The sequence below is a fragment of the Halyomorpha halys genome, unplaced genomic scaffold, assembly GCF_000696795.3.
Source record: "Halyomorpha halys isolate HHAL.00 unplaced genomic scaffold, Hhal_1.1 Scaffold1136.1, whole genome shotgun sequence".
Lineage (NCBI taxonomy): Eukaryota > Metazoa > Arthropoda > Insecta > Hemiptera > Pentatomidae > Halyomorpha > Halyomorpha halys.
In genome coordinates this window covers 301,811-327,448 of record NW_027108193.1, presented here as the reverse complement: position 1 = coordinate 327,448, position 25,638 = coordinate 301,811, and the positions used below count along the sequence as shown (strand labels likewise).

General features: G+C 30.1%; 2 protein-coding genes across 3 annotated transcripts in view; both read left to right on the top strand.

Moving 5' to 3' along the window:
• The window catches only part of LOC106688473 (protein cab-1), a gene marked incomplete at its 5' end in the record, with an annotated part of 35,725 nt that extends 21,808 nt beyond the window's left edge, over nt 1-13,917 (top strand). Inside the window, 3 exon segments of the mRNA XM_067046579.1 lie at nt 3,853-4,014; nt 5,237-5,342; nt 11,416-13,917. Of these exon segments, the coding sequence (XP_066902680.1) occupies nt 3,853-4,014; nt 5,237-5,342; nt 11,416-11,493 (346 nt within the window).
• A 3,122-nt stretch (nt 13,918-17,039) lies between these two features.
• LOC106688475 (uncharacterized) overlaps nt 17,040-25,638 on the top strand; it is an 18,996-nt gene continuing 10,397 nt past the window's right edge. The window contains exon 1 of one of the 2 annotated variants that reach the window (XM_014432955.2): nt 17,040-17,358. In XM_014432955.2, the coding sequence (XP_014288441.1) occupies nt 17,196-17,358 (163 nt within the window). In that variant the 5' untranslated portion in view covers nt 17,040-17,195. The remainder of the gene's footprint in view (nt 17,359-25,638) is intronic. The other variant, XM_014432957.2, reaches the window with a different exon arrangement.

Below are 25,638 nucleotides of genomic sequence, written 5' to 3'. Positions count from 1 at the left end.
ATATATATATTTTTTTTTTTTGCATATATAGAAACTAAATTTTATAAATAAATGTATTCAGCCAGAACTGTACCTACTTTTTAAACCAATTTTCGAGATGTGCCAGTTTTTAAGAAAAGACTAACTTATATTATTTTTGTAAATCATACAAAATATAGAGACAAATTAAAAAAAGTATAAAAATTACAATATAAAAGTAAAAAAGAGCTTACAAATTCACAATAGAAAACATACAAATTTACAGAATATATAGAATGAATATTAAAATTTCAGAATGTGATAGCTTTTCATTATATCAAAAGATCTTGCTTTTATTTATATATATATATATTACTGTTTAAGAAATAACTGTTTCCAACTTGTCACAAAGCAAAATGTGTCACTATTGAAGAAAAGGATTTGGCCTCTTGAATATTTTTAAAGAACCTTTGTTAAAGCCTACACCATTGCTTAGGAAATATTTAACACAGTTTGGTAAATGAAGATGTGTTGTTCTCAAAGGTGAAACTCCACTATCTTTGAAAAATGTTCACTAAAAATACAAAAAAACATTTTTTTTAGTTGTACCACTATTAAAGCTAAGAAGCAATTTAATTTTTAATGTACTATATAAGAGTTTTAAACCCCAAAACAACAAGTGCGCTAATTGGTTAAATAATTGGCCATAATGATTTTGGTCCAAAACAGCAATTATTGGAGTGTCTGAAGGGTTTCGAGGGAGGGAGGGCAAATACTGAAAAAAAGATCCTGAAAATTTTAAGAATGTCAGGACAAAACTACATATTTCAGATCAATTTAGGAGGCTTAGGATTGATGTAATTTGGAACTTTTTTTTTTATTTATTTATTTATTGCCAATTACAATTCTATATATGACAATGATTAATTAAGATAATAATGATATGATACAGCAAGTAGAGAAACTACATAGTAGTAGAACTCTAAAAACATTTTAAAATATAAGGTCATGAGGCCATCTTCTTATCAGGCGCCTCGGAGGACTGCCAGGAATGGAAGAGGAAGCAAGGTTAGAAACTAGTGGGTTTGGGTGGTCAAGGAGTTTATAATGGAAGGAATAATATTGGGTTCGGGCTAGATCGGTTATATAAGGAACATTTAGCAAATATCTATTAGTAAGAAAGGAACGGATGATGAGAAAATATGTAGGAGCTAGGAATTTATGGAGTTTGTAAAGCAGTCCCGAATTTGGAACTAATTTATAAAAACAATTAAATAAAAATAAAGTAAATATGTTCCCATATCTATTTTACCATGAATTTGAGAACTAAATAACAAATTTAACTTTTCCATCATACATTTCAATCAAATAATGTTACTGTTTTTGCGAAAACTTGAGTCAATTTCTTTTGTTTGAGAGTTTTGTAGTTCCTTTTTTTCCAAAAATATTTCTGTGAACTACTTATCTTTTTAATAACTTTCTTTTTTTTAAGTAAGATTTCATAAAACTATATGTACAATAAAGTTTCACACAAACCACCTACCTTGAACTTGCTGTTGCCCCCATTGCAGGGGCCTATGGTCCGTCTGAACCCTAAATCGTCTTCCAAACTAGTAGGGTCAGAAATGCTCTATTGCCCACAAAATTCCCATTAGTTCTTGTTCTAAGGCGCTGTGACGTGCTTCTGTTTCTGTGAGTCTTCTACTAGCGTTTGCCACAGGACTTTCTCCTATCTCACCCTCCTGTGACAACACCGCTCCCAGCGTGTACTCACTAGCGTCTGTTGTTGACGTGAATTGCTTCTGGAAGTCGGGAAACGCTAGTACTGATTCCTTCTACAGCTGGTTTATACATTTACAAATATTGCTCTCAATGGCTGGCATCATTACTATCGAACTACCTTTTTTTAGCAAATTATTAAGGGGTACCAGATATTCCGCCATATCAGGGACGAACCGAGTTAACTTAATAACTTAAAATGCACTTAAAAACCTCTTGATCCCTTTATGTCGGTCGGCACCACCATCCGATGTAAGGCTGCTACCTTCTGCACATCCGGTCTAACCCCCTCCTGAGATATGGTATATCCTAGAAAATTCATCTGTTTTTGTCCATGCAATGACTTCTCCCGAGATAGTTTCAGCCTAAAGTCTCGCATTCTCTGGAACACGCTGTGTAGATGCTTCACATGGTCCTTATCTGATTTACTAAATACTAGGTGATCCATCTAAACCTGGCATACTGTTTCATCTAACCCTCTCAAGAATTCGTCCATCAACCTTTGAAATGTAATGGGTGTGTTCTTCAGTCCAAACGGCATCCTCGTAAATTCGTGATGCCCTCTTTCGAAAGTAAAAGTAGTTTTGTGTTGGTCCTCTGGGTGCATACGAATCTGGTGTTATCCTGCTTTCAAGTCTAAGGTACTAAAGATTTCAGCCTCTCCTAGTCTGTCAAGGATATCCTCAAACCTCGGTATTGGGTACTTCTCATTGACGGTATTCTCATTGAGTTTATGATTGTCGATCTCCACCCTACATTTTTCTCGTTCTCACCTAGCAACCTTTTCTTCCAAACTGCCCATAACGTGCTGTCCACAATGATCCCTTGTCTTCTTAAGTTTTTGATTTCCTCTCTTATGTGCTTCCGGAGTGCCAGTGGGTATTGTCGTTCTTTAACATATGTCACTCTTTTCTACTTTAGTGGAATCTCATGAACCATCCATCCTGTTGCACCCAATACTTCTTCTTCATTATAGAAAATGTTGTCCAATTCTGTTTGAACTTGTGCTAGTGATACTTCCGGTAGTGGCTGAATCTCTGCCAGAGATGGGTTCCCTGCAGCTACAGGTTGGTTGACTGCTGCTGGAGGTGGGTTGTTGAAGTTCAGACCCTCAAGGATTAGAACTGTAGCTCTTACTATTCCGTTATTGGCCATTATTCAGAGAGAACAGAGAAAACATAATTTTTTTTTAGACTAAAAATTGTTCCGGTTTCCAAAGTTCCTGGGTTTTGGCAACACTTAAGTATAGTTGAGTGAAAGGCCATGAAATGACTCTCACGGGTTCCAGAAATAGAATCTCTGGAACTCTTGAGAGTCATTTTCTGGATAGTAGGTGAGATCACTTTTCTTCAGACCAACAGCATAGCCTAAAATCTGTGCCATTTGATTAAATGTTCTACCACAGATCTAGATAATTTATTTTCTTATAGATTTTTCCAAACCAACATTGAAGAGCAGATAATTAAGAAGATAAAACACTGGCTTTCTGCAAACCTTTTTATTATTAAGAGTTGGTTATCCTGCTGCTTACTAATCTATTTTTGTCAGTTTGAAGTCTAAAATATGTTATATATACAAAATAAAATTCAGTGCTCTCAAACCAGATTCTAATCAGCTCAAGTGTGGAAAGGTGCTCCCACTAAATGCTTGGCCACAATTTAGTAAATACACTTACTTATTCTAAGATTATTGAACTCTGGAAATTAATTGTTATTAATGAGTCTTGAAATCAATTAACAGTTTGTATTATTTAATTTCCTTGAAACAAGTCTTATCTCTAGTTACTTTATGTACAAAGTTGTAAATAATGTATCAAAAGCTATGCATATCTGCCTGTTTTTATGTAATATCATGTAGTAAGCACCAAACTTTGAGTAATCTTCAGTTTTGCTCCCCCTAACCCTTCAATTGCCTAGTATTCTCTAAAGACAAATGGTTGAAATATAAGTTTTTATACTCAATTTAATTATTCAAATCTTTCGGTTTTGATGTAATGATTTTTTATTTGTGTGACCATAGTTATTTAAATCAATATTGCATCACTGAAAACAGTATGTATAATGTTGAAAGGATTTGTAATTTATTCCTATTAATTAAATACCCCCAAATTGACAGATTACAGAAGAAGGCCAAAGATGCCGCGGATGTGGAGTACCCAGCCTATGGTGTGACAGGTCCAAACAAAGAGGCTACTCCAACCGGTGACCGCCGTCTAGCACATTCAGCCCAGATGTATCACTACCAGCTTACAAAGCAAACCATTATAGCTATGGACAGGTAAACCATAATAGTCTTCACACAATAAAAAAAAAAAAAAAAAAAAGCTGAATATTTATATTTTTAACTTTAAGCAAAGAAAACAATATTATTCAAATAAACACTAAAAGTAAAAGTACAAAAGACAATAATTGTAATTAAATTATTTTTTTAAGATTCTAAAACAAAAGTATTAAAGTATTAAGTGTCTCATGTCGCAGTTAGTTACCATGCTGTTGATGCTTTATTTGTTAAGAAATCAATAGACATGAATTTTTCAGAATTCTGATGTCATATTTACTGTATTTTTTATATTTTCCATTGCAATGTCTCATGAATAAATTACTTCATGAAAAACTATCTTTTATATAAATACTTACATAAAATATAAATGATCATAAGTATTGATAATATGTAGTGGGGAGGTTTCTGTTAATTTAAATGATTAATAAACTATTAGAAAGTTCAGAGAAAAAAATTAATTGATCCATTAAATTTAATTAAATGGCACGAGACCATAATGGCCAAATGTTATGGGAGAGAGCGTCTTAGGGCACCTGGTTTGAAACAATTTGGGTTCAATACTTACTTGTGGCTGTATATTTCAGTGGTCATAAGATACAAATCTTGACAACCTCCCTAAATTTTGATTATTGTGAAGGAGCAACCATTAGAGATTGGCAAAAAAGGATTACTATATTCATATGCCAGGCAGTTCCTCTGCAAGTACCAGCAATATCTGCAATGTGTAGAAAAAAATCTCATGTGTAAGTTCCCATTTACCAGTAAACCTAGCAAATTCTCTTCATTTAAAACCATTCTTAAAATAATAACTTCTTCCTCTTCTTAATCATGTTTCTTGTACAGTAGAGCTTGCATGTAGAGCCTGATCTATGTCTCGATTCCATTCCAGAGGGCCAGGTCTATTTTAGCCCATTCCTCTCTTGTTAATAATCAACTTCCTGTTGTAAAATAAAAGTTTAGTATATTTAATGCATATTGGAAACAAATTATAAGAGTTATACATTCCTACCCATCTTAAGTAAATATTTCCCAAAATAGAAATGAAAATGTACCATGTTATATTGTGGAGATGATACGCCTGAAAACAATTCATCAACACCTTTGGATATTCAAATTAAAACACAAATTTACGATTCTGTCTTATTCTCTGTAAGTTCCTATCTATCAATTCAAGTGGATTTTCTGATCTCTCACATAGTAATTACAACTTCTGTTACAGTTCGAACCGAGGTGAGCGACGAGGTTCTGTGTCAGAAGCGGACAGTGAAGATGATGAAAATGAGGAAGGCGATTACACTGTTTATGAGTGCCCAGGCCTGGCTCCGGTATGTCATATTCATGTACACCACAAATCCTCAACAGATTTTAAAACTGTTATGGTGGCCAACCGTCTGGCCTGCACTGCTGGCACTCTTGGCACATAATACAAAAGAAAATGCCATACAATATTTAAAATTTTAACATTCAACATTCAATTCAAAATATTAAATACAGTCTTATCACAAGAAATATGATTATGCTTATACCTTACTAATTAAAAAATAATAAAAACACTAATTTAATCGTTTTGAATGATAAATGAATTATTTTATAATTTCTTGTTAACGTTGTTCAAATTTAATGAAATTTTTGTCTTGATTTAAATTTAAATTTCTCAATAACTAATGACATAAATGTTTAGCTTTTTATTTTAAAAAAAAATAAACTGGTATTTATTTAAAGGAATTAATGATAATTTCTATTAAAAAAAAAATAGGTCAAGATTAAAACAAAAAATTTATTATGTACATGCAATTTTGAAAATGTGCTTTCATTTTTTCCGTCCAAATATCATTATTTGTTCATAGCCAGTTTGATTTTTTAGACAAACAATATTTAGTTAGATAAACAAAACCTATACTACTTTTTATAAAATTGTCTTTTAACATTCATTACACAATTTAACATTACATTATAATCTAAATATCTTTTCAATTCTAAAATGTAGATGATAGATCTATTTTTTCAAAACTATAGGAATAACATAGATAATGGTATAGATAGGGTTGACCTTAGATATGATCAAGAAGTTGGTTTGATAGAGTACATTCAAAGAAGAAAATACACAGTAAGTGTAAACTTGTTTTGCACGACATGTGCTGACATTTCGGCCTAAGTTTAGACCTTTATATTAAAGTTTAAAATCACTCATATAGGTCAGAAAAGTTTGAAATATATACAACAGCTACTTTAGAGTATAAATGAAAGACAAAACTGTTAGGGCTCTTTTAATACATTTATGTTTTATTTTTTTAATCAAAAAGTGGAACTAAATTTATTGGTACCTGAGAGAATTTGAACCTTTTTTCTAAAATCCACAATGAATACTTAGGTATCAATAGCTGGTACAATTTATGGCAGTCATCATCAGAGAAATGAACCAATAAGAAAATATAAGAGTACAAAATAAATTAAAATAAAAAAAAAATTTTAAGAAAATTCTATGAAAAACGAATGTTTCTTTTTCAAACAAAACAAAATCTATATTATTGATTTGAAATTACTTATATTTAAAGATTCAAAATTGAAATTTATAGGGTGTTGAAGATTAAAGTCAAATGGGCTATATAGGAAAACATCAGGAGGACCACAGTTTTACAGGAGCAAAGTATTCCCAATTTCTTGTGCAAAGTCAAGTGCCATCACATTCCCCGACATTTCAACTAAGAAAGAGTAATAAGTGTTAAACTTATATTTGCTTCTTAATTTGAATTTAAAAAACTTTAAGTTGAAACAACCCTTTGTTTGATATTTCAAGAAAAAGCAAGCTAGCAATATAAGTTTGAGATATGTTGGTTAAAGGAAATTAATATGAGGAAAATGAAAAATACCAGACAATCTTTTTAGTAATTTTTCCAGTGAACTTCACACCCTCAAATCTGAAAGTATATTTGTCCACCTAGCCCTTCCACACCTTTTAATACCAGTGGTGGACCACACTCAGAAACTCAAATTTTTTTTTCATCTACAGAACAATATTATCCCTTAAGGAGCAATGTAATCTACTTGGACTGTAGTCATAGTTGGAAAGAAATGGGAGAAGAAATTATTTGAATACATATAAAATTATTATTGAAAATTAAAATTTTTATGCATAAATTATGAAGTTTTCTTTCTGTACTGTAGCGTTCGAACTGTAGCAGTATAGTTTTTTCATATTTTTCTACATATTAAGTTCAATTGTTTTATATTTTCCTATGTATTTTCTTTACCTATATTTATTATTTATATCTTTTATACTTATTTGACTCTACGCCCAAACAATTTCTATTTGATTAAAACATAAATATTCATTTTGTAAATCATCTAACAAAAACTAACAGTAAGAAAATATCTGATGGTAATTCGTTATTGGAGAGAAAACAAAAATAATTTTAAATTATGATCGGATAACAGTAATTATCTTTCCTAGATATACTAAGCTATAGCAAAGTTGAACAATATCTTAAAATACATTTTTGTAACTTATGTTACAAAGGACAAAATATAAATTACAAAGAGTATTTTGTATTTTAACAAACGAAATTAAAAAAGAAGTAATTTATTTTGTGTTTTAGAGTTACTAAAACAAAGAACAGAACGGTATTTTGTATTTTAGATCTTTTGGATCTATAAAAAATATTTTGTATTCGAACAATAAAGTACTTCAATATATCTGTATTTTACAGCAACTAAATACGAAAAATTACATTGTATTTTGTTTCATATCTTGTATTTAAAATACTTCTGTAACATATTACTTAATATTTCACAATACATACATGTAACTTGTATATAAAATACTCCTTCCAAAACACTTTACATCAGTTTGTAATTAAACTATTTGTCATTCAAAATACTAAAATTATTTTGTATTGGAAATATTTATTTAAAAAGTAATTTGAGTCACATGCTTTTCCCAACAATCAGTGTGTCTTGGTATTCAAATAACATTTATGTAAACAACCATTAATTTATCAATCTAAATGATTTCTTTCTTAAAAATATTACAGTCGGTCTTCGTATTTACGGGTTCCATTCCTTTAAAAGTGATGACTTGAATTTGAATTAAGTTGAGTCCTACACAACTAAAATCTATATACACCCATAAAGGCATATTTGGTACCCTTTAGTTTATTTATAAAGTCTTGTTTTCGATAGGAAAATTTAATACTTTTTTCAAGCAATATTAACTTTGAATTTGCTGTGATATAAATTTATTCTTGGTATAAATGAGCTTACCATGTAACTCTGAAACAATTTAAAGTGGGGACTGGCTGTATTTTTACTTTATTTGTAAGATAATATTTTTTTTCACTTATTAGCTAAGCTTTGTTCTTTATTGTGAGACATAAAACCATAGATAATAAAAGAATAGTAACATCCCTTCCATAAACATATTTAAAAAGCATAATTTGATTGCCATTTGTTAAGGGAAAGGGAAGAAAAGTTTTAAGAGCAGGATAATGATACATATTTTAATCCAGACTCTCGGATGTAATTTCTATTTTGATGACTAAATAGAATACTCAAAAATAATACTGCATGCAATTTGATTTCTCAGATTCATACTTTATTTCAGGTCTTAGGAAAAAAAATCTATTACTTTTTAGATAGCTTTCTTTGCCAACATGTTGACTGTTATTGTATATTGTAAATATTACTCTCTGGATATTACAAAACAACAAAAAATTTTATTTCACCAAGAAATTACTTACCCCATTATTCTTTCATTTGTTTAAATATCATAATGCATAAAAGTTAGATATCATTTAAGCCCTAATTGATACTGTTTGTGAGATGTTTGTTTATGGTTGTTATATTTTAATCATTTTTGCATCCATCAATATATATACCAATAAAAACTGTATTGAGGCGACGTTTATATAGTTGTTTTATCCACTGATCTTCAAAAACTTATCAGTACATTTGTAAATTGATAAGTTGGCCCATCCGTATATTTCATGTGACATATTAGTCAGTCACCGAATGTTAGTATATTATAGAAAAAATAAATGTAAGTATCTATTACCTTAAATGTAAGTATCTTATTTCTAAAAGTACTAAAAAATCAGTTTCAGTTTAAAAAAGTCATCATTTTATACAACAGAAATCATTGTAAAATATTCAAAACAATGATAAGGCTTTGTCAGAAATAATATTTTTAAAATTTTTTTTCTTTGGACAACTTCTTTGAAAACAATATTAAAAGTGAAAATGTGATCATTATACATCTGTAAACATTGTATCTTCTACATAAAATAAAATAAAAGGGTACGATTCTTTTGACCAGAAAAATTGAATTAAATTCTCAAATGCAACACGCTGTTTCTTTGCTAATATTGGTCTGATTTCAAAGGTTATTTTTTTGTTTAATAGAAAATCTAATTACCTTTCATAATAATATGAGCCAAAATAAACCATAAAATGTATACTTTTTGAGTTATATGCAAGTAAGGCTTACTATTATTCATAAATTTTGTCCTGTTTTTTCTCAGGGATATATTGTAGTTCCAAAACATTAAAGGGCTTTAAAAATAAGACTCAAAAAGTTCCATCAAAACCAATAGAGCTCTTTTGATGCTACAGTCTATAGAAAAATACATTTAATAGCTATTGTGCAGCAACTATCTCGCACAGGATGCCCGATTGGGTATACAGGCATCGGAGCCGAAATCTTAAAAAGTAAAAAAGAAGGTAGAAAATCAGTCCTCTCTTTCAAAATATAATCTTTATTTACTTTTTGTTTTATTTACCTGTTATGAAACACATATTAAGAGGAAATAATATGGTGGTATTCTACCTGCTGTGGAAGCTAAAAATTTTATCAGACCTTCAAGATGTATTTGTGCTATTAACAGTGAAATCTCAAATCAGTCTCTCCATTAAGCTGATATATAATATTGAACATAATTGTAATGTTTTGGTTTTTCATCAGAGAGAAAATCTTGACTGATTCCAGCGGCAACAAATCAATTTATATATCAGTAATCATAAAAAATGTCTTTAGCGTCAATCAGTAATTATTACAGTATGGCTTATTCCATTCTGAAACCGATTGCTTCTGAATTGTTTTTATTACAAATTTCATAATGCATTAACCTATTAAATAGAAATAAATAAAATACCTATTTTTTTAGTGCCAACAATTCCCATATTTAAACCAATAGTAAAAATTTTTCTATTCACCTATAAGTAACTTTATTTTTTCCACATATTTGTAGTTGTAGTTTCTAGAATGCATGCCTATGATTCCAGTAAGTTTGGTTTGCTAAATAAAAAGATTTTTAAAATGCAATAAGCAGCTTGTTGATATTTGAAATAATCTTAATTCATGCAAAATTAAGGTAATAAATAAATTATAATTCATCATCTACATAGCTCCACAATATCTTTGTACATTTATAATAACTTTGTGCATTCCTGTAAAGATTCTTTGAAATTCAGAAGTTAAAGATTTTAAATACCAAAAGTTAAAATGTGGGAAGTAATAAAAGTCTACATAGAAGTTTGGTAAGGATACGAAAGAACCATTAAACCATTTAAGGGTATCTGTTGACTCACAGTGCCTTAATGATTAATTGATCAAAGTATGATTCATAGTTTCTTCACAATTCTTCTAATTAATACATTTTCCCTACAAAAATAGTGGGCGCCTAAAATAATTAAATTTTAAGAATTGAGCATTTTAGGAAATAGTGCAAGATCTTCGAAAAAAGTATTTGGTTTCTGACAGCAAGGTCGCTACAGAAGAACAATTTTTAAGCATTGGTCCCTAGTTTCACATTGTCGCTTTGTATGCCTACAAATTTATAACTATTACACCAGGACTTTACATACCCTTCAGTATAAACTTTCTGCTGTAAATACCATATTATTGCTATTATATTGATATCTAAAACTATAAATGAACCATAACTATAGTTGCCATCATGAAAATGGAACCAAAATGTAAAAAAAGCCCTGTTGGTGCTTAGTACACTACACTACTACCTTTAAGGTTCTCATTGTTGCATCGGTACATTGTTTGTCTCAGACATTGATTTTATAACAGCAACTACAGTCAATTATATTTCAATGTATAACAAAATACTTTCTTGTAACCTACTTACTTAAAAACCGTATGTCCCTCATTGATTTTCAGAGGCCTCCATTGAGGAATACTGGTTTGGAACATCCTTACAACCTAGATGTACTTGTAAAGTAATATCTAAAAGAATCCTATCACAATTTTATCATAAATAACCTTAAAATGTTATAGAAAAAAAAATTAATAAGCTGCTTATTGCATATGTTAGCATTAATGTATCATGAATGTATTTATTGGTTAGAAAATTTAAGTTGACTGTTGAATCCTGCACGTTTGTTCCATTGTTTTAGACTGGCGAGATGGAGGTGAAAAACCCCCTCTTCCAGGATGAAACGACCCCAGCAAATAATGACCAAAATAAAGAGTGAACTGTTCATATCAAAGAGAAAGTTGTATACCTCTGTACCTCTATCCAGTTGTATTCTGTATAGTATAGTTATATACATGTCGATTATTTTAAGTATTAAATGTACATTTTCACTTAGATTTGTATAAGTGATACCTGTGAGTAAATTAATTTGTTTTATTTTAGTTGATATATATTCTATTCCTATGTTAGTAAAAGTTGATCAATTTTATTGTTATAGAACATTTTTAAAACTATGTTGCAAAAGTTAAATGTTACACCATTCAGAATTATATTTCTGCTTTAATAAAGCTTAAATGATTAAAAACTAAACTTATTTTTTAACATATAACTAATTTTTAATAACAATTAAAAAAAAAACCAATAACATATAAGGAATCATTCCAAAGTAAAAATAAAGCTATTTTTAAATATTACATACTTCACTGTAAAATATTGCAGTTATGGCTATTTTCCCTATGTTATAAGTAAAGCCAATGATTTATTTTAATATTTAAAGATATTCAAAAGCTATTCTAAAAATTTATCTCTACGATCTACATATAAAAAGAGAAAAAAAAAAAAAGAGAAAAAAAAAAGAAATACTATTACAAGGAAGGAGTGCTCTATATAATATAGTAATTAGACCAAATTTAGAGGCACATTGTCAATAACTTCTGCACTATTTTTTTAATACATTAAAATCAAATTAATCTAAACATGTATGAATCAAAATATGTTTATTACAGATACTAATAATGAGTTACAAGTGATATAAGGTAAGTCTAGTTCAGCATAAAAAAACCTCTTTAGGCATCTTGAATCATTAGCCATAGATATATTTTATGAGAAGATAGTTTAAAAGTCATAAAGATTTTAATTCATTTTAGTCAATTGACAGGTATCACTAAATATCCTCTGTAGAAACCAAAAAAAAAAAAAAAAACCAGTAGTTATAGGTAAATGTTTCCTGTCTAGCAAGGCTGTCATCTTGAAATCTAAATCTTCCTCTTTACCTCATTTTTAGTGGGCCGTCTTAAAAATGTATTTAATTGCATTACATAGAAAATGAGGATATAAGTGTGAACTGGTAGCAGTGAATCATAATAAAATAAATATACCTGTACTCTCATTCTCTCTCTCTTTCTCTCTCCCCTAAGTTTATGATAGGCCTAGAATAAGTTTTATACAGTTAAATAGTTATTTTATTATAGTTATTGACATATGAATTTAAATGGAACCTTTGTATTTTTTTAAAAAAGTATTCGTGTCGGTTGTACATTTTTTAGTATTTAACTTTTTAAAAAATATTTAGTTGAAAGAAAAAAATTACTTTCATAATTTTCTATAAAATACTTCCATATATTTGATCTTAGTATAAATAAATTTGATTTTTATATTTCTTAACAAACTTTTTAACCCAAACTTATTTTATTTTATTCATTTTTTTTATAATAATAAAAGTCATTGAACACCACATATATATCAGAAACCTTTATTTTAATGAATAATTATATTTAAATGTTAAATAGTTGGTTTTATTGTAATCAGTCAAAATGAATTTAGTGTTTAAATTAAATTTAAGGAAAGTGAGACTAATGGCTTTAAACGTTTAGGAATTTAGTGATGATCTATCTATATTGATTATAACAAAATATAACAACCATCATCATAATTGCAATTAATGATTTCATATTACAGTTCAATGAGTAGTAGCAAAATAGTAATTTATTTTTGTTTTTCCATGATCCAATAAATTTAATTTATCTATTTATATTGTGTAATTACAAAGAATTTGATGTTTGAATGAAATTGGAATGAAGCTTATGCCATATAAATTGTATTAAACATAGACATTTTAGTGATTAAATTAATTATTTATCATCTTGAAATGCCATAATGAATGTATTAGACATAAATATCTACCTATATATTTCCTTATACTTGATTTTAATTTTTGAATATACATTTCAATATCAAGCTTTGAATATCGTATAATAAGTGTATGTAGATAATTATGTTACCTCCTTAGATGTGAATATTATAAAAAGTTTATATGACATAATCAAATTACCTATTTTAATGTAAAATACAATACTAAATATATTAATATTTTAAAGTTCTGTTGTTTTCATGTGATCTCATTGAATTTTCCAGTTAATTTAGCTAAGTAAAAAAAATTAAAGTTTTTAGGGGAAAAAGTTGCATACAACAGAACTGGTAATTATATAACATAATATTGTACATTATTTCAATACTTAATAAGATTGTAAGAGTTTACAATATTTACTTTAAATGAAAAATTTCATACATCAACAAAGATAGTTATGGTGTATAAATGTTAAATTTAGAAATGCATTTTGTTAAATAATTCAGTATTTTGTATTCTCCGCAAATTTATAACATTTTCAATGGTTTGATAGTTTAAATAAATGTATTTATTTGACTAGTAATTACAATATTTTCCTACACATAATAGTCTTTTATAATTATCAAGGTGTAGTATGAAGAGTGGTTAATTTGTTCTCTCAGAAGATTTCAATACTGAGTGTTCTTTTATAATAAGTGTTACCAATATAAGAAGGTAGGTGGAAATAAGAAATAAACTAGAATAGATGTGAGATAATAGAAAGGAAACTAGTCTTTTACGCCAGAGAATACAAATCTTTAGACATTGTTAAGGAAAAGATTCTGCTAACAGAAGATACCAGTTTCCTGACCAAGCAGGTATAAAGCATGAGGGGAACCAGTCCTCAAGTTTGTGAGTGTAAAGAAAAAAGTAGGGGGATGTTGAATTAATAACTCTAAAAATTTTCTTGTTTATCAAGTAGGGACAGTCTGGTAAAGCCTCCAAGGTACATTAAGGTAACATAATGCATTTTTTTTTTGTTCTCTCCTAAATGTATTTAAGACTATAAATAATATTTATACAAACTTTACTTAGTGTTCTTCAGTCAACCCTTAATTAAGACTGTGTTTTCGAGTTTTGATTTATATTAGTATAGTTTTTTTCTAGTTGGACAGGCTTTTTCTGTTATTATCACTGTACATACTATAAACATAATATTTGGACTGGTGGAGTCAGTTCAGGCTATTTGGTTTTTCAGCCTGTGAGGGGGACCTGAATGACCTTTTGTGGTTGATATAAACTCAAACATAGTGTAAGGTTATTTTTAGCTCATTTTAGGGGATTAAAAAAAACTTCAGTGTCTTCGATGTAGTCGAAACCATGCACAAGAAAGTAAAAGCATGTCAAGAAAAAATTGAAAGTGTTTCTGCCCTTGTTAAAAGGGTTGTAAAAGGGACACTAGCTTCTCAAAGTGTTACACAGATTATTTTTGAACAGTTTTTGCCAAAACAAATAGATGTTACTTAACACCTAACCAGATATTGTTGCATTCCCTAAAACCGGAGGAATGGCTTGGGTCTTGGATCCAACTGTAAGATATGATAACAATGACCTCGATCAGGTGGGTGGAGTGGAAAGGGGAAGGAAGGAAATCTATGAAAAATTCATCCCTTTTAAAGAAAAATTCCGCGAGACCTTCGGAGAGAGAGTTCACCGTGAGAGGCCTCTGGTTTGGATCTTGCTGAACAAAATCACATAGAACAAGGAACTTCTTGGAAGACCTAGCTGTTAGCATTGGGGACATAGCGATTTCGGTGGAAAATATTATTTTAGACTCCTGAGTATCATACATCATCACCTGCGTGGGAATTAATTCTGATAATATTCAAAGTGTGTTTCTGCTTTTTTTTAAATCTATTTATTTGTGTGTTCTAACTTATTTATTCATTTATATGTTCTTTAAATGTATGTATTAGTTCTTTTTAAATTTATTTTTTTAGTAAACTGTTCTACTGCTGTGATTGTTTTGTTTCTGCTTGACTTATGCATTGCTATCAATTAATGATTTCTTTTAATTTGCTTAATTGATTGAACGGTTGTTATGAATCACTGGTGAGGAGATGTATTTAGTTTATTGAAAATTATTGTTTGAAAAATGGAAAATGTTAATATGTCATAGAGTATACATGTCCAATTAAGGATTGATGGGTTTGCTGTGTGTTATAGGAACCCAATGTATTTGGGCAGCATAGACAAGTAAAGCATTTCACTCACTCCCTCTACTGGTTCTACCTTCTCTGGAATTTTGATCTTGATAGACGTTGCGCTGGCCTTGCAAATGCTGGTAAGACGTATTGTCGATTGAACTCACAGATCTAAGACGATTTCCTGGCACAAAGGGCTTTCTCCGGATCTGTTACAGGAGACAATGTGTTCCCACGGTATTCACAATGGATTTGTAACCTACGAAAGCGATTGAAATGCCTTTTTGATGAACACTGGATCGAAGATCGTCGACGAGGAGTGGAGAGAGGTGAATTAGCAAACAGGAATGACCTATACTATAGATTAGACATAGTGCTACACAATATTTCGCCGAGAACTCTCACCAGCAGGGTGGCCCTGGGCATGTTGTCTTCACTGCTGATACCGAATCAACAAAAGAATATAAAGATTTCAAGTTATACTTTCGAATTTATTTACTACACAGATAAGCCTTATTTATTTAAATTTAATTGAGTTTAAAACTTATAATTCGTCACCACCATGTGCTTTATTTATGCTTTCTGTCAATACTAAACTGTTCATTTGTACTTCATAAAATACTTAATTCAAATTTTAATTGTTATAATAATTTTAAAAAATAGCCTTCGTCATTAAAATAGGACATTCTGCTTAGACTCGTGACACTGTTCATCAGAAGAATTGGTAACCAACTAACGCTCTTTCGTTTTTTATGTACATCTGAAAACTTTATATGATCAAATTATTATATCGATTAAAGTCTTTTTAATTTTTATCATCACTTTGTTACACTTTTATGTTAAAAAATATGTTGGTTATTTTTAGTCTTTAAAAACTCAAACCGCTACATATACTTAAAATATTAAGTTTTACAAGCTTTGGGACTGCTTGTATATTATCAAAGTAATGCCGACCTTCATATCGAGATTTAAATCAGAAGGCAGTGGTAACCTTGAGAAACTTTGTCTCAAAACATTATTATTTAAATTTACGATTCAAAATTATGAAATATTTAAAAGAAACAAAAATTATTAAATTAATGTCATTTATCAATATAATCCATTAAAATGCGAATTAATACATATAAAAAACCTAAATATCAAAGAAATTATTTATGTCCATTGGGGTCCACTCAACCTCATAAAGTAGACACCCTTAATTGAGTAAAAATCTGGCGACCGAGCATGATTCTGATAAAATCACCTCCTTCACAACCGTTGGTCTAGTAGCAGTATTTTCTTATAAAATACTGCACTCCTGACCTTTCATGGATTGTAACAGTACAGATTTAACCACGAAATAAATTGAGAGGGAAAGAAATTGAATTATAGAAAATACAATGTTGAGTAATAAAATCTTTACATGAAACAATCAAAATGGATTTTATTTTAATCTTCTATGGCAATTGCTTAAATGAGTAGTCCAAGTCCAACTATTTTTTAAAGAGTAAGAAGCATTTACAGATGTTTGCCCATTTTTAATTTATTCAGCACTAGTGTTAACATCTGGCTAATAAAAAAAATTTCCAAAAACAAATAATGAACTATTTACCGGTTTTCCGGTTATTCACAAAATTCCAATGAAATAGACGACACATATAAAATTACCCAAGAGAGCCAAGGCAAGGTACAATGAGTGAAGGAGAAGATAAACCTGAAGTTTTAGGACTTCTCTCCAATCTGGTCCTGCTTGGCACAGCGGGCTGGGGGGTTTGGACATGTAGGGAACATCCTTTCATAACCGCAGGATTTGGCCTTTTCGCTGTCAGAGGACTTATAGGAGCCGTTGCATATTGTAAGTAGACATAATAAATAAGATAAAGTACAGGCAACTCTGCCGTTTGGTTCACACCTGGGTTAGTGTTACAATCATGTTATCACAATCTTGTGTTTTGGCCTCACTCAGACATTATTCGAGTCTTGAAATTTCTGTATTATAATCAACAAGTGAATAAAAATATTATCATTGAAAAGTTGTGAACAAAATTAAAATGGGGTCTAAGTTCCCGTAACTAACCTCAACGGCATTTTTGCGTCTTTTCTATGAAACTTTAATACTTTGTAATCTAATACGCTTCTTAAACCTTTTTTAACTGGTGCCCTGATTATCTCATGAATAAATACTGTACTATAAGGTCTTGGTACGATTTTTTATAACATTTTGTTATGGGATTAACTTGAGCAAGGTTTAAAACCTCGCCAACTTCTGACTTTAGCACCAAATATAAAACTTGGTAATATTTACAAAGATATAGATTTATATTTAGGTATTTGTGGAAATTTCAGGGTGAATTCTAAGCAAAAATGATATACCAATTTCTGCTAATCAAGTCTTCTTGCCATTCACCATAGTTAATCTAAGTTTTAATGGATGTTAATAAATTCAATTAATCAACCAAGGATTTCGTTTAATTGACAGTTTACATCGGTCTTACTCTCTGTTTATTATGTAGAAGTGTTATTGAATAAACTAGAGGAACATTTTATTAACCTAAAATGCAACTCTGGTTCATTGCATAGGTTATGCAATATATATTTCACTACGAAAAATATATTTCACACAAGTTTCAAAAAGTCATGATTAACCTTAAATTAAGTATACATTTTAAATGTTGAATTTTTATTTTCAAGTATTTTACCGTTACTCTCATTTTTTGCTCATACGAGTTCAATGGAATGAATGACAAAAAATTATGTAGCAAAAACACAACTAACACACAACCAGTTATAGGAAAAAGAAATAAAATATCGAATATTTAGCAATATAATGAATATTATATATTCTACCAGATATTGCATCACAGATAGTCTGAGTAATAACATATACTAAATTAGTTAGATTTTAGCGTTTAAAACAACTATTTCAAATTACTAATAGTAAAGAATAATAATACAAGCTTGGCGCACTGCCAATTTGTATTATTTCTTTATTAATAAAGTTTTTCCAAAATTTTGTAGCTATGCATTATACGTTTTGTGTCTTAGTTATCAACTAATAAACTATATGAACATCGTGGAACTGTGCCATTACTCCTTAGTCCTTGGTCCTTTTATATACACCAGGTCACTTACGGTCTGACAAGAATGAATGAATGAATGAAAATCAATCTTTATTCTGGAACACTTGGTCCCCTGTTAAACCCGTATATCTTTTGTCTTGCTACATTGCCTCTTGAACATGATTAGATGGATCTATAACAATATTTTAAATTAAATAAAATTTTAACAAAAATACTTATTTATCTGTGTTTATGATGTTTCCTATTATTCACAAGTTCACGGAAGTTTAATAGTCTAGGAATTGGATATATAGTTGATGTTTGAACGAGGTTAAGAAGGAAGCTTTAGGGATGGATATGGGTAAGGAATTACAAAATGAGGTAGCTTGGACAGCAAACGATTTTTCATCGGCAGCAGTTCTGTGAGTAGGGATATAGAGATCGGTATGTTGGGATCTTGCGTTTAATAGGTGAATGGATAAACGTAGGATAAGGAGGTCAATGATGTGGGAAGGTATTTTGGGTTTGAAATATAAATGTGCCAAGAAGATATTTTCTGTTGGAGTCTTGCACTTACTTAGATCATATTTTCTGTTGGAGTCTTGCACTTACTTAGATCATATTTTCTGTTGGAGTCTTGCACGTACTTAGATCATATTTTCTGTTGGAGTCTTGCACTTACTTAGATCATATTTTCTGTTGGAGTCTTGCACTTACTTAGATCATATTTTCTTGGTATAGTCAGATTTTATCCTCAGACGTGTTTATCCTTACAGTACGAAGTACCAAACTTTTGTAAGAAGGCGCGACCAAGAAACTGAACCCCGCTTTTGACGATAGAATGCTAAGGATTTGGCTAAAACGCTCTGCCATTCCCGACCTCATACAGAGGTATACATCCCCCTAGATCTCATGGCTTATCCTCCCACCCAGGGGCTCGTGGGTCATCCACCCCTTCCCTCCCTGCCCCTTAAAGGCAACTTTACGTGGAAGGTAATAGGAATTCTGCACATTAATGTAATTATCTGTTCTGTAATTCGCTCATTTAATTGCAAATGTAAATAGAATAAAAATTGTAGGAAACCTTATTTCCAATAATTTGGTATATCTATAATGAAAATACATTAAGCTGTTCTCGATAAATTCGTTCTTCTTTCTCTTGAGAATCACCTCAATGTGAATATTAAGGATCCCGAAAAATATTTTCTGTTCTAAAATATAATGATTGAAAATAAGACTGAATTAACTTAATAAATTATTCAATTCATGTTTTCTAGGAACAGATGATAAAAAAATAATTTATTTATTTTAGCCATCAAAATATAAAGTTCGATACAAACAAATAATTGTTACTGATATAATGGAGAAAGTTATTAAAAAAATAATAAAATTAAAACAGTAAAATAATTTGTTTAGAACACTTAATGTTTACAGCAAAAATGTAACTGAGAATTAACAGTGATTCTAAAAAAAAAATATCCACACGCTTTGACTAACTCTCAACTTTTTTTTATTTTATCCCTCTGTCTAGCCATTTCTGGCATACAAGATGTGGCAGCAACCCTCAGTCTCTAAACTGTCAAATATTCCACGCCTACGAAAGGAATAGTCATCGCCTACTGTTGTCACTCACCCTGGCAGCGTACACCCTCCAAGTCTGTTGCAAGAGAAGGTTATATTTTCGCTAACCGTAGAATATAAAAATATAACCCTCCCCCCCCCCTCCCTCGTGGGTACCCTTGTGTTTATGTATTATTTTCCCTATTATTATCCCTGTTATGTGTTCCCTCTCTTGCTTTTGAAATGTTATACTAACATTTGGCCTCTCTCCAAAATGTCTTAAATTTAATTTAAATCATTGTTTCCAATGATGCTGGTATAATGATCATCTGTTCCTCTAGGAATGTCATAATTTTTGTTTTACCTTGTTCGTGGTTTTTTTGTTTATATATTTTATTTTCATTGTTTAACATATTGTGATTACTAAAAATATTATCATTTTATAAAGCGCAAAAAATTTATTTAAAAAAAAAAAAATAATTATAACTTGTAAATTGTGTTTTATTCTGTTCTTACTTGCGGTTTATTGTCTTGAATTTATTTTTAAAAACTTAACTCTTGGATTGGACCCGACTCCAAATTTTTCGATTTTTTGCAGAAGTCCTTAATTTAAACCTAGAATAGGACAAATTTACCGCCAAAATGGAAAAAATTTGAAAATTAAAAAAAAATGTGTTGGTATCTTGTAGGATACTTGAACCATTTCTCCAACACACGCCGAGAGATATCTTCTAGGACCCTCTGACCATTTGGAGTAAAGCCTAGGCAGCATCCTCCGGCATCGAGAAATTTTTTTTATTCCATAAATTGGATCGGGTGACTACAAGATACCATGCCTATTCTACAAGAATATTTTTTTTATATTTACATGTTCCATTTGATTTGATTTTAATTTTATGTAATATGTTGATGAAAAAACTGGAAAATAAATAACCGACAGCACAAAAAAAATTGTAGAAAATCAAAAATCTTTTTTTTTTCAAACAAAAGAGAGAAAATAAGAAAAAAAAAGTAGGTAAAATAAACCCAGACACTATTTTCTGTGGAAGTGGTCTGAGTGAATTGAGAGATACCATCATGGCGGAGGTGTTTTTTACAAGGACAACAAAAGTTTGTCACTAAATAGCCTATTTGGGATTACTTGGACCCAACAGAAGCTGTATTTAGGATTGGGCAATGATTGTTTTTAGCCTTGCCGGGCTTTGTTTGCCGGAAGTAAATATTTAGCAATAAATATTTACTTCCGGTGACCATGATAAATCAGCGTATGTACGGAAGTGCCCAACATGGATTATCGTTGAACCTCATGAAGACAAAATTAATTACTAACTCACATGCCATCAAAGTGAAAACACACCTTTCAGAAATAAGCATAATTGATGAAATCACATACATATCTTTTAAAGATAGGCAATTAATAGTGATTAAAACAAGGACAGTTATGGCTTGGCAGAAATATTGGAGCTTACAAATGATAATGAAGAACAACAATATCAGCCAGCCTTTTAAAACATTAGCTTTCAATAACTGTGTTTTACCTGTGATGTCTAATAGATTCCAAACATGGTCCCTCAACAAGTGCCATGAGAAAAAGATTCAAACATGCCAAAGAACAATAAAGAGGAGCATATTAGGCACAAGAAGAAGCCAAAAGCTCAGTAGCCTATCAATGAGGATGTAATCCGGCATGTCAAGAAGTGAAATGGCAATGGGCTGGGCATTTAATGAGGAAAAACGACAAAACTAGGCTAAGAACTAACAGTGGATCTCCTTGGATATGAAAAGAAACTGAGGCAGACGAAGAAGACGATGGGTAGACAAAATAAAGAGGGTAGAAGGAACACTGCCGTCACGAAAAGCTATGAACAGAAAATACTGGAAGATGAAGATAAGCAAACTCTCAGTGAACCAAAGTACGGATATTCCCCGTTATAGACCTTAATACACCTTTAAGGAAGGTCTACATACTTGTATTTAAAGAAAAAATAGAAGTAAATATAAATGTAAATATTGCTATTATAAATGTATATGTATAAAGACTATTATTTACTTCTTATGTTTACCACTATATGAATATTTGATGGTCTTTGGCAGTCATCTGCCGGCCCCACTTCTTTTCCAATATTGATTTCGAAACATATGCCAGGCTAGACCCGAGTTAGACACAACTTATATCCAAGGAGACCCTACAGATCTTACTCAAAACACAGTTTATATGCCCTTGTTTATCCACTAGCTACTGCAGATTTATGAATTAAACTTGTTGTTGCATCTTTTTACGATGCACGCCTTGTCCCCAACTACTCCTTATTATAGAAAAATAGACATAATTCAGATTCCCTGCAACAGGTAGTAACACTAGTACTAGGTCTTAAGGCAATTATCATATTATTAAAATGAGAATAAGGTGGTTGGAGTTGCGGTCAGTGAAATACACAAATAAGTAAAAACTTGTTTATTAGGGCCAATGTTTCGATCAGAATTTTGAGCCTTCATCAGAACTAAGAACAAAAAACAAGATAACAACCATAGTGAATAAAAGGAATTACAGTATGATTATAAAATATGAAAATAACTAACATTATTGTGTAATATGCTCTTTTATGAGTAAATCGTTATTTTCTATATATAAATGATTGTTAGTAGGTTTTATGTGATTTTTCATTTCAGTATTTTTATTTGTAGTACTAAAACCAAAATCAAACGAACCAATTTTCATCGTCTATAATAAATATGTTATTCAAAACAAAGCCAAGATGGCGGCGTGAGTTCTTTCAAAATTCCGTTGAATCGCGGCCATGTCGAGAAGATTTAAATATTTTTAAAAAAATTATTTTAACTTCCCATCATAATTGAAACTATAATACATTGAAGAAAAAATAGAAGTTAAGAATAAGTGTTCAAGAATAATGTTCATAAAGAAAATCACATGCAAAAACTCGAAACTGTTGTCCTACAATCGATGTTCACTTTGAACATCGAGAGACAGATCATGGTTCGTGAAACTCATTCGTTGCTTAGGCGCGGGCGGGGAATGATATTTCCTGGAAGAGGAGGTCCTGGTCATCTTTTGTCTCGCCCAAGGGAGACATCTTGAAAAAAGAAGGCATCGAGGAGTCATCCAAGAAGAAGGACTATTTGTTTGGATCGCCAAACAACTCGCTTCGGTGGATGAGAAGTGAGTTAAAAACTGTAAGAGGATCAATACTTTGCTTTGTTGGTGTTTGTTTACTGAAAGATTGTCAGCGGTCAGTGTTAGTTAATTGAGAAAATCATTAAAAGGAGATTCTATGAAATTGGTTAGTTTTGTTCTACCTTAATTTGAATACATTTGTAAAAGAGATATAAATTGGTTTTAAGCGTTATTGATAGTAAAAGTGTATATGTCTGATTGCCTAGAAACCCGCCCTGATATAAGTCTATTATATTATAAAATTTAAATAAAATTCTCCTATCTGTTAAATATTAAAGCTTTTCATTTTAACTCAAGCTATCTTTTAGATATAAGAATTAAGTTAAAAATATCAAATTACATTTATTTCATTTAAATAACTTTTTAATTATTACAAAAGATACATAATGAAATGTAAAGTCCAAGTATTATAAGAAGATGAAGGCTATATCAGAAAAGTAATATTAAAATTAAGATAGAAGAAAGAACAAATAATAAAGTCCATATGAAAATCTAGTCAGTAAATTTATGTACAAAATGAAAATTAGTTATAATAAAGTGATGGAAAAAGTGTGAATTAAAACGTATGTGTAGATTATGAAATATGTTATTAAAATAACTGGATTAAAGAAATAAAATATAAAATTATATAATCCAAAAGGAATAAAGAAATATGAGTATTTTAATTTAATAATAATTATTTAAAATTAAAGTTATAAAAAAAATATTTAAAAAGAAAATATATGTAATTAATGATGTTTGTTAGTAAAATACTAGAATGAAAGAAAGAAAATATAAAGTGATGTAAGACAAACAGAGTAATTAGTAAATAATATGACAATAATAACATGTGGTGACCATAACTTGATAATGTGGGTAAAGAAGAAATAATAAGAGAAGAGGAGAGAGGTGAAGGGGTGTAAAAAGAAAGATGAGAAAAAGAAATAAAACACGAGGAAAACAGCAATTTGTTTTATTTCCCTCATTTTTGATCACTTTATTTTAAATAATTTCCATTTTGTATACATACATTTACTAACTAGATGTTTATATGTATTTTAATATTTATTCTTTCCTCTTTCGTAATTTTAATATTACTTTTCTCATATAGCCATTATCTTTTTATAATACTAAGGACTTTACATATCTTACATATCAACACTATTTATGTATTTATAATATTAGTTATTTTCTCATTTTCTAATCATTCTGTAATTCCTTTTATTCATTATGGTATCTTGTTTTTGTTCTTAGTGTTGAAGTGTAAAATAAAAATTCATTTTTATTGTATACAAGTTGCTCTGTGGCAAAAAGTGAATATACCGATTATAGTTCACAAGCAGTTATGTTCTTTGTTTGCCTATTAGTTGTTGTATAGCCTGAGTTGAGATCTTGTGTTCTTTGTTCTCAATACAATAAGAACATTTTATGTTATATAACGGTAACAAATGAAACAGTAAAAACATTTTATTTGTGTTCACCACACCCACGTTCAACACATATCCCTGATGAAGGCTTGAAATTTTGGCATTAATTAATAGTTCGTATTGATGAAAAATCTAGTGGTGAACCATTAACTTACGTTGAAGAAGATGAAAGTACTAAAAGACCATTTAAATGAGTTTAATCTTGATTCAGGTTCTGATGATAAAAGTGGTGAAGCATTGATGGAAATAGAAGAAAAAATGAAAAGGCTATAGAAGAGGATAAATGTGACATAAAAAATTTAAGGATAAAGCTGACTTATGGAATAATACAAATTTAGTTGAACATAAGCAGTTATTAAGAGATCACATATCGAATAGAACATATTTAAGTAAAGAATCAACTATTACACCTTCTTCTGAAAATTTATGTAAAGAACCAATAGAACTGGAAGAACAGTCCAAAGCGAAGGACCGACACAATAGGATATTTCAAAACAGAAGAAAATTGTCTGATAAAGAGGTATTCTAAACAAGTTTAAGGATCATTAATATGCACAGGTGATTCTAGAGAAAAGGAAAAGTCGGAAATTGTGCAAGGAAAGGCTAAGACATCAAGATATCACAAAGAAGCAGGAAGAGAAACCTAGTGAGATTAGAGAAAAGTTACACAAATTAAAAGCTTTAAATTGTGACCCAGAAATTTGTGTCAAAGATGAAGAAAAAAGTAAGAAATATACTTGTACAAATATAATATAATATACTTGGAGAAGTTTGTCGGGGGGTGCGGTCAGCAAAGAACAACATAAATAAACAAAAGCATATTTATTTATTTTATGCCGACGTTTCGACCTGAGTTTCAGGTCTTCATCAGGGCTATAGAACAAAAGAGATAACAACAACAAACATAAATAAACAAA